Here is a 16091-nt window from a genome sequence, read left to right as displayed (position 1 = left end):
TTTCAATATTCACATTAATCCATTTAATTATTATTATCTTACTTATTTATTCTGAAATTCCATTTTAAACAATTCTTGAAAATTCTAATTTTCGAACTTAATTTCCAATTTCCAAAATTCTAATTTCTTTCTAATTTAATTCCCAAAATTCCAACTCTTAAATTTAATTCCCAAGACCCCCGATTTTCAAACAAATTCCAAGAATCCAGTTTTCACTCAAATAGTTTTAATTTCATTTCGGTTCCTAAATAATCCTCCGTTCTTCTTGATTTTACATAAGCAATAGTGAATTCTTCATAATTCTAAAACACGGAATTTGTGAGACTAGTTCATGAGTAATAAATTGGGCTTTGGTGGGGGCCCTATGTTTGATCTCTTCCGATTGTCAACTGTTGTGCTTAATGTATTTTGCTTGATCTTTGTTTTGCACTCCGATATGCATGAACTGTATTTTGTATTCATTAATTGTGTATTAATCTCGTTTCTTGATAGCGCATTCTGGCTCGTGGCCCAGGTATGCATGCACTTTCATCCTGATCATTCTCTACGCATGTTCCGATTCTCATATGCATGATTTGACTTAGGTATCCATTGACTTTCTCATTAATTGCCATGTCAGCTTCATTTTATTAGTAGAGACTCGACTTCAGGGGCTTAGAGGGGTGTTACGCTTTTTATCGTACCTTCCCGATAAGTAACCTGACCCCCGAACCCGATCCGGTTTTTCGTAGATCACCTTTTCCAAAATAAGGAGTCACACTTAGGGTTTTACTTTCTTATTTTGTTTACCCTTTTAAAAATAAAACAAAAATAAGTGGCGACTCCAAGTCATTTTTCTTAATCAAATAAAAATCAATTTTTCAAATAAAAATCGAGCTCGCCATCGAGTGGGAAACGCATGAGCCGAAATGCGGGGTCCACAGGAGGCTTTTCTGTTTGACTTCTATAAGACCATTTATTGTACTTGGAGTTAGACTTGTAAGCAAATTTATGACATCTCCACACCAGTCTCACTTGCAAGCAATAAAGTGTATCCTACGATATATTAAAGGTATGCAAAGTGATGGTATTTTTTATACATATGGTAACAAGATTGAGCTTATTAGATGCATAGATACTGATTAGGCAAGTGCTATAGAAAAGAGAAAAAGTACTTTAAGTTATGCATTTAATCTAGGTTCATGAGTTTTTTCTTATTCACCAAAGAAATAATAAGTAATTGCTTTGTCAATAGCAAAAGTTGAGTATACTACATATACTAGTGTGTTACTCAAAAGGTATGGTGGCGTCAAATGCTTTTTGACTAAAAACATATTCAAAAATTTCTCACAAGGATTTTTTGTGATAATAAGCCAACAATTGCATTAAACAAGAATCTGATTTTTCATGAAAAAAACAAACACATTGACATCAAATTTCACTACATTAGTGATCTGGTGAAAGACAAATTATGCTCAAGTTTTGTTCTTCTAAAAATTAAGTTGCAGAGTTTTTAACAAAGTCAATTAAGATAGAGACATTGTTCAAGTTGAAGAAGATGATAAGTATGATGAAATTTGAAGAATTTGGTTTAAGGGAGACAATATAAAAATCCTAATTAAACCAAGACTGTGTTTCTTTTTAGTATATTAGAATTATTAATATTTGAATTTGATTCTTCTTAGGAATTGGAATCATAATTCTATCACGAGTTTAGTTTTTATTATAATTAGATTTTTATCATTGTTCCCATATATATAAAAAATAATGATAGAAAATATGATGTGATAAATTTTATATAATTATTTATCATTTCTTTCATTATTTTCAGCTTTTCTTGTGAAAAAAAATTGTTTTTGTACCGGAAAGATTGTTTTTGGTTGCTCACAATCTCACAATTTTACCATATAATCATTGTGCATCAAAGTGTGTAAATGCCCTATTCAGTTGATATAGCCACTACTGACAGTGGCAATGTTAGTATAGATCATTTCAACGTTGATTCTAAACACTCATAAAAGCATCAGATGACTTGAATCATAGAACCACCAGTTCAACATGGCCACTAGTGGAGTTGTCTATAACTTCACGTTGAGGAAGAGAAAGACTAGTACTCTAATACTCGGGTTTTTAAGGACACGTCAGATTCTTGGAGTATAAAGTTTTCATAAAATTGTGGGTTAAATGGTCAAAAAGAGTGGTGAAGATCCACATGTTAGTATCTAAGTGGGAGAGATTTAGGAAAAGTTGGTCAAAAGTCAATGATCTGAAAATTTTACCACGTCAGATGTAAGGAGTAGGAATTTTATAAATTAAATTTAGATTTGGAGAAAAAATTTAACCATCAAATAATTGAGATTGGGTTTTGAAAATTTGAATATTAAGTATGTTATGAGAATTAATTTAATTATTATTGGGTAGTTATAAAAAAATCATAGTAAGAAAAACTTGGTAAAAATTTATATTATATCAAATTATTATAATGGATAATTAAAAAGAATTTGAATTTAATTTTATAACAAATCGATTTGATTCTTATAATTAGAATTAAACTTTATAGAATTACAAAACATTAAATGGAGTTGAATTGAAATTAAATTAAGATTAAATTATGATATGTGAATTTAGGAAAGATATACAAAAGGGGTAAATTAATAGTTAAATAAAAGTTATAACAAAAGGTTGAGAATTTTATTTTTATAAATTAAATTACTAATTAATTTATGGAACTAAGTTTTAGAATATTACTTAAATTTTTGTTGGTAAATAAATATTGATAAAATTAACTGGTTAAAGATTATTACAAATTTCAATTTTTTAGTTGCCGAAAAATTATTTTATGTTTTTAATATTTTTATGGAATTGAATTTTGTTAATAGTTAATTATATCATGTTTTAAGTGAATTTTAGAGTTAAAAAAAATGCTTCAGGTAATTATAGTCAAATTATACTTTTCGAAGAGCTAGCTTGTAGTAAATTAAATTACGAATACGGTAGTATTTTTGTGAGGTGGAAAATCATAAGTTGAGTATAATTCATAATTATGGAAGGTAAATTTAAGATATGGTATTTTAGGATTTGTTTTAATAATATTATAATATATATATATATATATAAAGTGAAATTGGTGTTGGAGTTTAAAAGGAGAAGAAAGGAAAAAAAAAAAAAAAAGGAAGTAGAGGGAGAGTTGAGGGGGAGTTGTCGGCAAAGAGTAGGAAAAATGGGTCGTCAGCTTTGGGACGCTGGTGGATCTACCAAATGATGTCTGTTTTGTGTAAAATTTTGGAAGGATATTCTATTCAATGCGAGGAACACGCCTATAGTGTCCGATTTAGTTTTAATGGTTAGATTTTTCAGATTTAAGGTAGGGTGGTTTAACCTTAAAACTTTGATTTAATATTTTCTTTGAAATTTTTTTATATATTGTGTTGTTGAAAGATAATAGATGTTATTTCTAGTATTTGAAGTGTGATTATCGTTGTGAATAATTTTATTTCTTGATTTACGGATTTTTTTATATTAGAATTTTGGTAATGTTTGAGAAGATTAAATATGAAAAAAAAAATAGTTTTATTGAGTACTAGGAATTATTGATGTTGTTGGAGAGGAGAAAAATTAAGGTATAATTGTGTTTTGTTAATATTTGAATTATTGGACAAAAATTTGGAATATTGTGGTGGTTTAATTGGGAAATTGTTGTATTGATTATTAAAATTATTAATATTTTTAGAAACAAATAAAATGATGATATCAATTGGGTTTTTTTTGTTAACATTTGAATTATTGAAAAAATTTCCCCGAATGTTAGGGTGGCTCAATTGTGAAAAATTGTTATATTGAGTGTTAAAATCTTTGAGATTATTGGAGATAAATAAATTATGACATAAATTACATTTTTGTTGATATTTGTATTAGTGAGAATCTTTTTTGGATATGTGTGGTTATTTAATTGAAGAAAAAAAATTTGTTATATTGGTTGTTGGAAAGTGTTAAGCATGTCGAGAATAAATAAAATTTATGAGGTCAAGGTTTAAAACTATGTTTTGATGCTATCAAATTGATTGTGAATTTTCTTTGATGTTTGTGGTGATTAAAGTTAAGAAAAATTGTTGTGTGGATTATTACAAATTATGAAATATAATGGAAGTAAATAGAATTATGTCTTGGAAAATTATAGATGCTAAAATATGATTTGATTGCACTTCATATGCATCATGATTGTGTGAAGAAAAAGAAAAATTAAAGAAATGGTTATGTGAAATGGAAATGAGAATGAAAAGACCCCAAAGAGGGCAAAAATGAAACGAAAAGAAAAATAAGAAATGAAATGATCCCAGAGAGGGTGAATTAAGAAGGGAGTGAGATCCCTATGGTGAAAAACCCAAAATTTTACCCCGAGAAGACTCTGAATGGGGAGTGTATTTGGGTACGGATGCGTATCCTTCGGGGAAAACTTGAGAACGACAGTGCATTGTGTGATTGCATATAAACATTTGCATCATGGTTGCATTTGGAAGAAAGATTTGTATTATTTATAAAGTGTTTGTTTGAATATATTATTCAAGACAAATGACTTGTTTATTTTGTAAATTTAGAATTGTTGATATACTAAACATATGATTAAATAAGGAAAATAATAATTTTGATTGTTTTAAATTTGTATGGTTGAGGTTTCTTTTAGTATGTATATTGTAAATGTAATATTATATTTTGACATATGCTTGTGTTTTATTGACTTAGAATTTCTAACCTATATGGGTGTAAAACACCCTACTAAGCAACGTGAAAATGTTCACCCCTTTATTTTCTAAAATTTTTAGATGTAAATATAGTCTTTGAGAGACCACAGGAAGATCAAGAAGTATTTCAGAAAGCAAAAGAACCATAATAATTATTGCTTTTAAATGTATATTACCCTTTTGATATGTATAATGAACTTTTGTAAGTTAAATTAATTATATTTTATTAGTTTGTAAAATATTTTTGGAAATATTTTTTTGACTTAAAAATTATTATAAATATTTGAGTAGGAGATAGTGTGATAGTTTTGGAAAAGTAAAATAATATATTACAATAAATCTTAGCTTAATAAATTTATTTAGGATTAGACACTTTAATGAAAAAAATAAAAATAAAACTTCAGAGTGTTTTGATTGATTGCCAACGTGGATAAAAATAATCCTTAGGGTCAAACCCTTGACCTGAGGTTACGAGTCGAGTTCTGGGTTGCCAAGAATTTGAGGTGTGACAAGTCTTATCGATAATGCATGCACAAAAAGAGTAGAATGGCAAGCATTCCAAGTATTGGTTATATCGGTTGTATCGGTTCCTTTATATAAGATAGAAACAACCCTTCTTTATTTATTAATTTAGCAACGTTCAGCAAAGTTCATTCGAAAGCAGCACTAATCAAACCCAAGACACTAAAGACCAAGCAAACAAAGCATAGGATAGGAAAGTTTTATCAACCTACACCTCAACGGGCTAAAGCCCCCGCTCAAGTGCGGCCTTCACAGCATCCAGCACCAGTTGCGTCTTCCTACTGATAGTTGGCCACTTTTGTTCAGGTTTTGAACCATTTCTTTTGATGTCTGCAACCAAACCGGAAAATTCTCTCACCATGAGAGCGTCCTGAGGAAGATTTGTTGTGACGACATGCTCGCTTGGCATTGTTCTCCACCCTGTCACGAGTTCATTGAACCAAGACTCTATACCAGCGGAAAAAGCAACACTGTCCTCCTTAAAAGGAATAACGAAGTCATGAACCTGCAAAGTTCCCTTTGTTCCAATAGCAGTTACATTCATTGTCAAATTGGCTTCGAAGGAGCAGTTGAAGGTCGCCACTTTCCCATCTTCCCATATTAGAGAAGCCCCGCATGATGTAAGTACCCCTGCTTTATTGAAAATGGTCCCAGGCAAAGCTATCACTGATTTAGGCAGTTCATAGTCAGCAGCAAACAGGATTGCCCCGATGCAATACCACCCAACATCACCAAGAACACCAAGGGCATCCAGGTCTGGCTTAACACGAATGTCATTCTCAAGAAAATCAGAATCAGCCAAAAATGTAAAGCAGGATTGCACCTGTGGGACCAAGAAGAGGTCAATCTATGGGAAATATTCTTCTCCAAACAGCCATCATGTTATAGACAAGATAATAAGGACATGGAGAGTTGTTGTAGTAAAGCATGCATACCATGCTTCTAGCTCTTAAATGTCAATTATTTCATCAATAGCTAAAGGGGACAATACATTTACAAGGCAAAGACAAAGTTCATTTTTCAATCTTATCGCAATGCAAATTAAACAGACCAACCTCATCCAAGCAAGCGAATTTAAAAAAAAAAAATTGATTTTCTACTTGGGATTTCTGATATTCTTTATGAAATACGGCGAGATTTATTGGCTGCTTGCCATGATAGAGAGTATTCGTTTCAGTGGAGCTCTATCCGTGAGTTTGGGTAAGATGTCGATGAAAATACCATGGAAACAATAAGTAGTCCTAAAGTATGATTAAATATACGTCTTCACCTTATATTGGAGAGTACATCATAAAACTGAAAAAAAAAAAAAAAAAGAGCATGAAAACTGAACAGGAATATGAAAACCCAAAGAATAATGGGAAGCTCATGTCATTGCTCTACTTACTTTTTTGAGAAACAATATCAAAACTAAATGCAGAATGAAAATGATAGCATGAAGTTTAGCTGGTCTGCCTAATCACCAAAAGGTGTGAGACTGCAAAAGAAAATTCCTGACGATTTGATGCAAAACATCATAACAAGAAGGGGAAATTGGGATATTTGGGAGACTTTTCAATAATAAAAAAAATACTATAATCTACATGGGAGTGTACTTCGTTTAACTAGTAGCAATTTGGTAGCCAATGTTCGCATTCTTTAATTAGCAAGTAGTTACTACAGCGATATTGCTCAATTTATTGTACCAAATGATTGTTCATGTTTACCCCGCAATGGTCAATAACTATTAATATCAGGGCTTTTTGTTTTCTACAATAGACTTAGGTGATGTTTGTTTTTTTAATTTTTTGCTTAAAGTAATTTGTTTTTAGAATTTAGGTTGTTTGTTTTTCTACTTTTTCATGATTTATTATAAACTTTTTACTAAATAGAAAAAATCAAAATATGTAATTTTTTCTAAATAGAAAAAATAAAATATTAGTTTTTTTTTACTTTTTAATACTTAATAAAAATAAAATACTACAAAAACAAACAACCTAATATTTAATACTATTAAGTGTTGAGGTCTCGTGTCCCTGGTGATCCAAGTAGTTGCCAAATAGATGGACGCACGATCTCAACCAATATAGATTCTTGATTCAATCGTACTACCTGCAAAAGGCGTCCGGACAGGGCGTCTAGACGCACCCTCCGATTGTTTTGTCAGCCATGGTTAGAGAGACAGAGATAAATCAGTTGACCTTTTACCAGGTATAGTAAGCTTACCTTCCTCTTTGTGTGAAGGTTCATATATATATAGTATTAGAAGCTTTGTTTCCCTCTTTAATGGTAGGGAGATATTTTGTGTTGTCATGATGACACTAGGTGGTGGCAGGGCCATCATCACTCTACGGGTGGCTGATAGAGATCGTGGGAAGTGATCATAGGAAGTGACTTGCCGTCACTTCATTCTTGTCCTTTCACCCTGCAGGTGGCGGAACGTGGGCCATGACAGGCTGTTGTTAAAGGATTTTTGGAAGAGAGAAATTGAAGAATTATTTTTCATACCATTCTCATTGATGTGGTTAGCATATATACAGATTGCATGAGCACGAAAATAGGAAACTAATTACAAAGAAATAGGAAACAAAACAAATTGAGTAACTATACAAATAAATGGTATAACTACAAATATTCAAAACATGGAAATCCCTTGATTTTCTCCCTTGACTTTCTCAACTTGATTGTATATCCTTATCATGGCCCCGCAAGATGGACGGCCGTGGAGCAAGTCCAATCTTGGCCTTGAGTGAGTCAAACTGAGGACGAGCAAGAGGTTTGGTAAGAGCATCGGCGAGTTGATCAGAGGCAGAGATGTGTGACACTCGTAGCAAACCATTTTGAACTTGTTCTCAGATAAAGTGATAGTCGAGGGCAACATGTTTCATGCGCGAGTGAAAGACCGGATTGGAACAGAGATGTGTTGCACCAACATTATCACAATAAATAACTGGTTGTTGGGGAAGAGTGACACCGAGTTCGGTGAGGAGAGAGCAAATCCAACGAATTTCCGCAGCAGTAGAGGCCACCGATCGGTATTCAGCCTCAGTGGAAGAGCGAGCCACAGTTCGCTGTTTCTTAGAGCTCCAAGAAATAGGATTGTGACCCAAATAGATTATGTATGCACTGGTGGAGGTGAAATCATCTTTGTTACCTGCCCAATCAGAGTCAGAAAAGGCATGAAGTGCTAATGGGGAGGTCCGACGAAGGGTGATGCCGTGGTCTAAGGTGCCACAGAGATACCGCAACAGACGCTTGACTGCATTCCAGTGGTCACTTGTCGGTTGATGCATAAACTGAGAGAGTTTGTTCATCGTATAGGCAATGTCTGGCCGAGTGAGGGAGAGATACTGGAGGCTACCAACCACTGTTCGATACTCAGTCGGGTCAGATAGTGGGGTTCCTGATTGTAAAGTGAGAATCGGACTAGTTGCTAGTGGTGTAGGAGCAGGCTTGGCTTCAGTCATGTGAGTTCTGTTAAGTAGATCGGCAATGTATTTGCGTTGACTGAGGAAAAGACCATTGGTGTGGGAGGTAACTTCCACTCCAAGGAAGTATGTCAGGGGGCCAAGGTCCTTGAGAGAGAAGCGCTGAGAAAGTTGTTGAATGAAAGTCTGCGCTGCTTCAACATTATTCCCAGTGATAATGATATCATCGACATAGACTAAAAGATAAAGAATGGTGCCACGGTTATTGAAGATGAACAAGGAGGTATCGACAATGGAATTGATGAAGCCAAATTGGAGAAGAAATTGGCGCAACTCATGATACCAGGCACGTGGGACTTGTTTGAGGCCATAGATAGCCTTGCGTAGCTTGCAGACATGATGAGGATGATCGCGATCAATGAAGCCCAGTGGTTGAGACATAAACACATCCTCAGTGAGAGTGCCCTGAAGAAAGGCATTGTTGACATCAAGTTGTCTTAGTGACCAACCCTGGCTGATCGCAAGGCTGAGAACAAGGCGGACAGTGGTAGGTTTAATGACTGGACTGAAGGTTTCAGAGTAGTCAATGCCCGGGCGTTGGTGGAAGCCTTTAGCAACCAATCGAGCTTTGTACCTGTCTATGGAGCCAGTAGGTAAATATTTAGTGCGAAAGATCCACTTACAACCAACCAAATTTTGAGTGGGATGAGATGGCACTAGGTCCCATGTCCCATTACGTAGTAAAGCATCAAACTCTGCAGACGTAGCTTATCGCCACTTAGGGTCCTTGAGGGCTTGGGTAACAGTGGTGGGTTCAAGGGTAGGTTGTTGGAGTTGGGCTGTGAGGTTGAGCTTTTGAATTGGTTTATGGATGTTGTGTTTGGAGCGAGTGACTATGACATGAGGTGAGGGTGAGAGAACGGGTGGTTGATTAGGGTCATTTTTAGTAGACGGGAGGGGTGGGTTATTGGTACAGTCGCACTTGGTTTCTGGTACGGGCGCACTGGAATGGCTGTCGGGCTCTGGTGTAGGTGTGGCACAGGTGGTATCATGTTGGCTTGGGTCTTGGGATCGGCTTGGGGCGGTAGGAGTGATCAGACTTGATGGGGAAGCAGAGCCGACATTCACGGATGGTGTGGCCACGACTGGTAAAGTCATAGAGCACCATTCAGAGATGGTGGATGAAGTAGCGCGAGGAAGGGAAGTATGAGAAGTGACAAAGGGAAAGATTGACTCAACAAAGCGGACATGACGAGAAGTGTATAGACGAGCGGTGGATGTGTCAAGACATAGATAGGCACTTTGAGTGGGAGAGTACCCGACAAAGACGCAAGGGGAGGAATGAGACTCGAGTTTGTGGGATGTGTATGGGCGAAGCCAAGGATAGCAGAGACATCCAAAGCTTCGAAGTTTGGAGTAGTTAGGGAATGTGCCAAAGAGTTTGAAATATGGTGAGAGGTGGTTTAGAGTTGGTGTAGGAAGACGATTGATGAGGTAGACGGCAGTAGAAAAGGCAAAAGGCCAATATGATAGAGGCATGGATGCATGGGTAAGTAGAGAAAGACCCGTTTCGACAATGTGACGATGACGACGTTCAGAGTACCCATTGTGTTCAGGAGTGTGAGGTGGCGAAGTAAGATGTGAGACCCCGTTGATTGTTAAGAATGAGGAGAGAGCTTGATATTCCCCTCCATTGTCAGAGTAGAGAGTTATAATTGGACGGTTAAAGAATTTTTCGACTAGGGCCTTAAAGCGCACAAAGACATCATGCGTGTCGGATTTGCGTTTGAGGGGATAAAGCCAAATATATTTTGTAAAATGGTCGACAAAGATGACATAGTATTTAAAGTTATCAGTAGAGTAGACTGGTGATGTCCATAGATCAGTAAATATAACTTCAAGAGGGGAAGAGGTAGAGAGAGTAGAAGTAGAAAATGGTAATTTATGACTTTTATTGCATTGACACGAATTACAATTAAAATTGAAATTGTACGGACGAGAGACATCTAAATGAAACGAAGACATAATATTTTTGAAGATTGACAAAGAAAGATGACCTAGCCTATGATGCCACTCGGACAAAGTGGTCTTGACACTAGCAAAAGCAATTAAAGGACGTGACTGGGTAGTGGAGAGTGGTCATTCATACACACCATCCTTAGTTCGACCCTGCAAAAGGATTGCCCCCGTTTGAAGATCCTTCACATGAAAAGAAGAGGGTAAGAACTCAATGGAAGTATTGTTAGACTTGCAAAATTGAGAAATAGAAATAAGATTACGTTTCATGGTGGGAACACATAAAACATTAGATAGAGTAAAGGAGTGAGAGGGAGTGGTAAGAGAGGTGGAACCAGTGTGAGATATGGGGAGACCAGGGCCATCGCCGATCATAATTTCATCTGTGCCATCAAAAGGACTGTGGAGAGCAAGATTGTGGAGGTCAGTGGTGACATGATGTGAGGCTCCACTATCAAGTAGCCATGTGGTGTTGGGGGGAATGGTGGTTGCAACATTTGCTTGAGCTTGCCAGGGAGCTGGTGGTCGAAATTGTGATGAATTGCCAGGACGAGGAGGTGGTTGCACCTGCGGAAACTGTTGTCGGAAAAGAGGACAGCGGGAGACTACATGACCTTGAGTACTGCACCATTGGCAGCGACCAAGGAATGGACGAGCAGGAGGACAGTTGTCGCAGGTGTTGGTGGGAGAATTTCTGATGATACCTTGAGTGGGTGTGGATGTGGACCCAGGGAGCCGAGGAGTGCGATTGGTGACAAACCATGGAGTGGAGCGAACATTGGTGGCATGAGCAGATGCCGGTAGGGGTGAGGGACTTATCTTATTGCGGAGAGACAATTCTTTGTTGATGAGTTTTTCATGGAGTTCATCAAAAGAGATGGTGGAATCACGACCGTTGACAGCATCAATGATGGACTGATAATTTTCATCAAGGCCTTCAAGTACTTTTTCAATCAGATCTTCTTGGTCAAGAGGCTTACCAAGAGCAGCAAGTTCATCGGCCCGGGTTTTAATGGACTGCATGTAGTCTGTAATGGACTGAGAACCTTTGGTGATGTTTTTAAGATGGTCTTTGAGTTGCTTGATATGGCCACGAGATGGGCGAGCATAGGTGTTGGCCAATATTTGCCAGGCTTCATAAGAGGTTTTTGATTGGGTGATGAGAGGAACTAGAGTAGGTGAGAGAGTGCCGACAAGGGCGCCAAATAATAGTTTGTCTTGACGTAGCCATGTTTGGTATGCAGGGTTAGTAGAGATAACATTATTGGTGCTGATGGTGGTTGGAGGAGCAGGGTGGGATCCATCAATGAATTTTTGTAGATCATAGCCGATGAAAATGGCTTCCATTTGGGTTTTCCAAGAAAGATAGTTGGTGGGTGTGAGTTTAATGGAGTTATGGATAGTAATCATGGTTAGTGGTTTTGTGGGTTCTTGGGCATTAGGGATGATGATTTGAGTATTCTCAGTAGCCATTGGAATGAGGAGGATGAAAGGCTTGCTGAAGATTGAAGAACGTGGCTGGAAAAAAAAAAATTAAAGAGCAAACCTTTGCTCTGATACCATAAAGGATTTTTGGAAGAGAAAAATTGAAGAATTATTTTTCATACCATTCTCATTGATGTGGTTAGCATATATATAGATTGCATGAGCACGAAAATAGGAAACTAATTACAAAGAAATAGGAAACAAAACAAATTGAGTAACTATACAAATAAATGGTATAACTACAAATATTCAAAACATGGAAATCTCTTGATTTTCTCCCTTGACTTTCTCAACTTGATTGTATATCCTTATCAGTTGTGATAACGTGTAAGACTTGCTTACTTCAGTCAACGATCCGGACAAACATACCCGGATAGTGTATGTCGGTCGTCAGGATGCGTTGTGGCAGTCGTCCGGATGTTATGTTTGTGAGTGTCTGTGCCTCTCCTTGAGGGAGTCCGGGTAGGAGAAGCGCGCCACGTGTCCTCTTGGGGAAATCCGGATGAGGCTGATCCGGATGAGAATGTGTGCCACGTGTCATTAGGAGATGTGTGCCACGTGTGGGGAAGGGTCCCTACATTAAGCATTAAGGTTCTATTTAGAATTAAGTAAAAAAAACAAACACCACTTTAGTGTTGGTTTTTGGACCGAAGTGAAGGAAGACGAAAAAATATTTTTTTAAGTGAAAGTAATGACCCTAGATCCCCTCATTCCTTTTCTCAAAATTCACCTCTTTTAAGTTAGCAACAAAAATCGCATCCTCCTCAACGCTTTCCATTTGATGCACACTCTTCTCGATCCATGAATTTCCCTCTCAATAGTGAAAACTCCTAAGAAATGCTGGGTTGTCCTCATCCCCATCTCTCAACCCTAATATGTTTGGTTCCCGGAAAATACTAAGGAAAGAAAAAAAAATATTAAGAAAAATGATTTTTTCATATTGGGTTATCCTATGAAAAATATAAAAAAAATAAATAAATATAATTAAAACTAATTAAAAACTTATGTATTTTTAAATTATTTAATATTTATATTGATGAGTTAAAATAAATAAAATAAGTTTGAAGTAACAAAAAAAATATTTATCAATTTTTAATCTATTTATTTATTTTTCTTCGTTTTTTTTTTCTTCTATTTTTTCTTTGTATTTTCTTTCACTTGCATTTTTCTTCAAATTTTCTGGGACCAAACATAACCTAAAAATGGTTAGTCACTAGAGCTTCTTCATGATCCAAAATGTTATACAACTCTGGAAACAATAACCCTTTGATCATTTCCCACTTTACAACCCACAGAACTAAAAAATTCTCACCATTGTACACCATTCACCCAACACCTCATCAATTGCTAGCTACTATTCAGAGTCATTTGCCAAAAAATAGCACTTACACTTATCTCTGGTAGAGCATTTATGATTAAAAAAATGTTCCTAAAACCCTAGAGCAAAATGGTTATTTGATTAAAACTACCATTGAAAACGTAATTTTGGAAATCTAATTTTTTATCACATTTTGATAAAAATACCCTCATTCTTTTCTTGTAAAAACAACTTTTTCTTTTACAACCTACATATAAATGCTTAAAATAGTCAAGGGTATTTATGTCAAAAATGGGTTACTCTTCAAACAAAAACATAAAAGATATTAAATTTATAAATATGAGGATTATTTCATCCTTTATAACTAATTAATTTACAACAAAAAGAGTGTAAAGTAATGTTTCCATTGTGTAACCCACTTCATCTAAATAGTTGAAGTTAAATAATTTAAATAAAAATTATTAAAATATTAACACATATGACAATTAATCTTTTTACTACTCCTTTTTCTTACAGCAGGTAGAAAATGACAAGCCAAAAGAAAAAGTTCCAAAGATAAAACAAGACCAAATAACCTAATAATGTCTTTTCCATTTCCTAGATTTCTTTTGGCTCACAAAAGATTTCCCTATTATCATCCCATTTTACAAACTAAATAGAAAAAAATTGTGGTTCACTCCTTTTTCTCCCGACAGGGTTCCAAATTCCGGTTCTAGAAATTCCAGAACAATTCTAAACCCCATGATTTTCATATTTGGATAATTTTCCTGTATATCGAAAGAATCACCATATCTTTTTTTACCATTTCCTCGCATTCTGTGAAGCCAAACAGAACAAAATTCCAAGTTAATGCTTCACCGACGGAGTTTATTGAGACCCAGAATTTCCATCTTTGGAGAATTTTCCTATATATTCACACACAGAACATACCGATTTGAGTTGTCCAAAACGCTGCGGATCGGAAAGGAACTCCTTCATCTTAGCCGTCCGAGGGTGGTGTAGCCACATTGTGCCGTCCATAAACTGCACTCCATTGGATTCGCACGCCTCCAAAATCTGATCCAACTCCGCCACATTCAGAGCCGCAGGCTTCTCCAGAAGCACATGCTTCTCCTTCTCCGCCGCCAGCACTGCCCACTTCAAGTGCAAGCTCGTTGGCAGCGGCATGTACACGGCGTCAACGTTGGGGTCATCCAGCACCGCCTCGTAGCTGCCGTAAATCTTAGCCGAGGGAGGGAATCCGTTGGCGGTGGCGAATCTCGTGGCCTTCTCCAGCGAACGGCTGCCGACGGCGTACAGCGTGGCATTGGGAGCTAGCGTTATCGCTCTCGATACCTTGCGCGCTACTTCGGCGCAGCCCAAAATCCCGAATTGGATAAGCGTTTCGGCCATGTCGTTTGGGAATCGTAGAGAGCGTTTCGGTTACGGACGGTGTCGTGCAGTGTAAAGGGAGGCAGTGTTGTCTGCTTTGAAGATAAGGCTGCAAGGCGATAATAGTATTTGGCTTACCATTGAAAACCAGATACGCTTAATCTTAAAAGGGTATAAACGGTTTGATATAAAAAACAAATTATAAAAATCAAGAAAAACACGTATAATATATAAATAAAGAAAAACATGTAAATAAAGATTTACGAATAATCGAAGGCGTTTTTGGCTCATCAATTTTTAAAAATATAGAAAAAAGAACTCAAATTTTTACAAATCAATTTTATTTTCATATATTTTAAAATATGTACACTTTTTTATAAATTAAATAATTATTTCTTAAAATATCATTTTACTTGCAAAAAATATTAAATAAAATTGTTCAAAATTAATTTATCATTTTAATTTGATAAAATTTTTTTACAAATAAACATATTATAAACAATCTATCGACCCTGCATTTCGTGCTCATGCGTTTCTCACTTGATGGCGAGCTCGAATTTTATTTGAAAATTTGATTTTATTTATTCAAAAATGACTTGGAGTCGCCACTTATTTTTGTTTTTTAAAAGGGTAAACAAAATAAGAAAGAAAACTCTAAGTGTGACTCCTTATTTTGGAAAAGGTTGGTCTACGAAAAACCGGATCGGGTTCGGGGGTCAGGTTACTTATTGGGAAGATACGGTAGAGACCATAACACCCCTCTAAGTCCCTAAAGTCGGGTCTCTACTAATAGAATGAAGCTGACATGACAATCAATGAGAAAAATCAATGAATACTCGAAGCGATTATGCACATATGGGAATCAAAACACTTAATAAAGAACGACTGAAGTGAGGATGGGGCATATCTTGGTGTCAAACGATCAATGCGCTATCAAGAAAGAGGATTAGCACACAATTAAAGAATAATCTCAAGCATGTCATAGAGCAGAATGAATCAATCATGTGTGATAATCAAATCAATTAATCAATCAATCAATCATAAAATCACTTATGTGGGGCCCCCACCAAGGCCCGTTTATTTTTGCATGAATTAATTCCATAAATTCCATTATTCGGAATTACGAAACTTAATTCATACTTATTTTAAAACATTTTAAAACAAAAGAGATGTTGAAATTGTTTGCCAGAAGGAGAGATGGCAACCAAGTTTTATTAAAAATGGGATTCTTGGGTGATCCTAAAAAATCCTAAG

At 35.9% G+C, this 16091-nt stretch overlaps 1 protein-coding gene across 1 annotated transcript; it reads right to left on the bottom strand.

The window, feature by feature from the left end:
* Positions 1-5315: 5315 nt before the first annotated feature.
* Positions 5316-15004, bottom strand: LOC100249415 (uncharacterized oxidoreductase At4g09670). Its single transcript, XM_010647496.3, has 2 exons — positions 14397-15004; positions 5316-6063 (listed from the first exon to the last, which is right to left on the bottom strand). The coding sequence occupies exons 1-2, from the start codon at positions 14856-14858 to the stop codon at positions 5464-5466; spliced, it is 1062 nt and encodes a 353-aa protein (XP_010645798.1). The 5' UTR covers positions 14859-15004; the 3' UTR covers positions 5316-5463.
* Positions 15005-16091: the final 1087 nt, after the last annotated feature.

The sequence above is a fragment of the Vitis vinifera genome, chromosome 18 (genome assembly GCF_030704535.1).
Source record: "Vitis vinifera cultivar Pinot Noir 40024 chromosome 18, ASM3070453v1".
Lineage (NCBI taxonomy): Eukaryota > Viridiplantae > Streptophyta > Magnoliopsida > Vitales > Vitaceae > Vitis > Vitis vinifera.
This window is presented reverse-complemented; position numbering and strand designations above follow the sequence as displayed.

What these genes read in the sequence shown, in the direction of transcription:
- LOC100249415 (XM_010647496.3), bottom strand. Translation starts at nt 14,858, where the DNA reads ATGGCCGAAACGCTTATCCAATTCGGGATTTTGGGCTGCGCCGAAGTA. An exon ending in GTTTTGGACAACTCAAATCG is followed by an intron (nt 6,064 to 14,396) that starts GTATGTTCTGTG and finishes TTGGTCCCACAG; the next exon opens with GTGCAATCCTGCTTTACATT.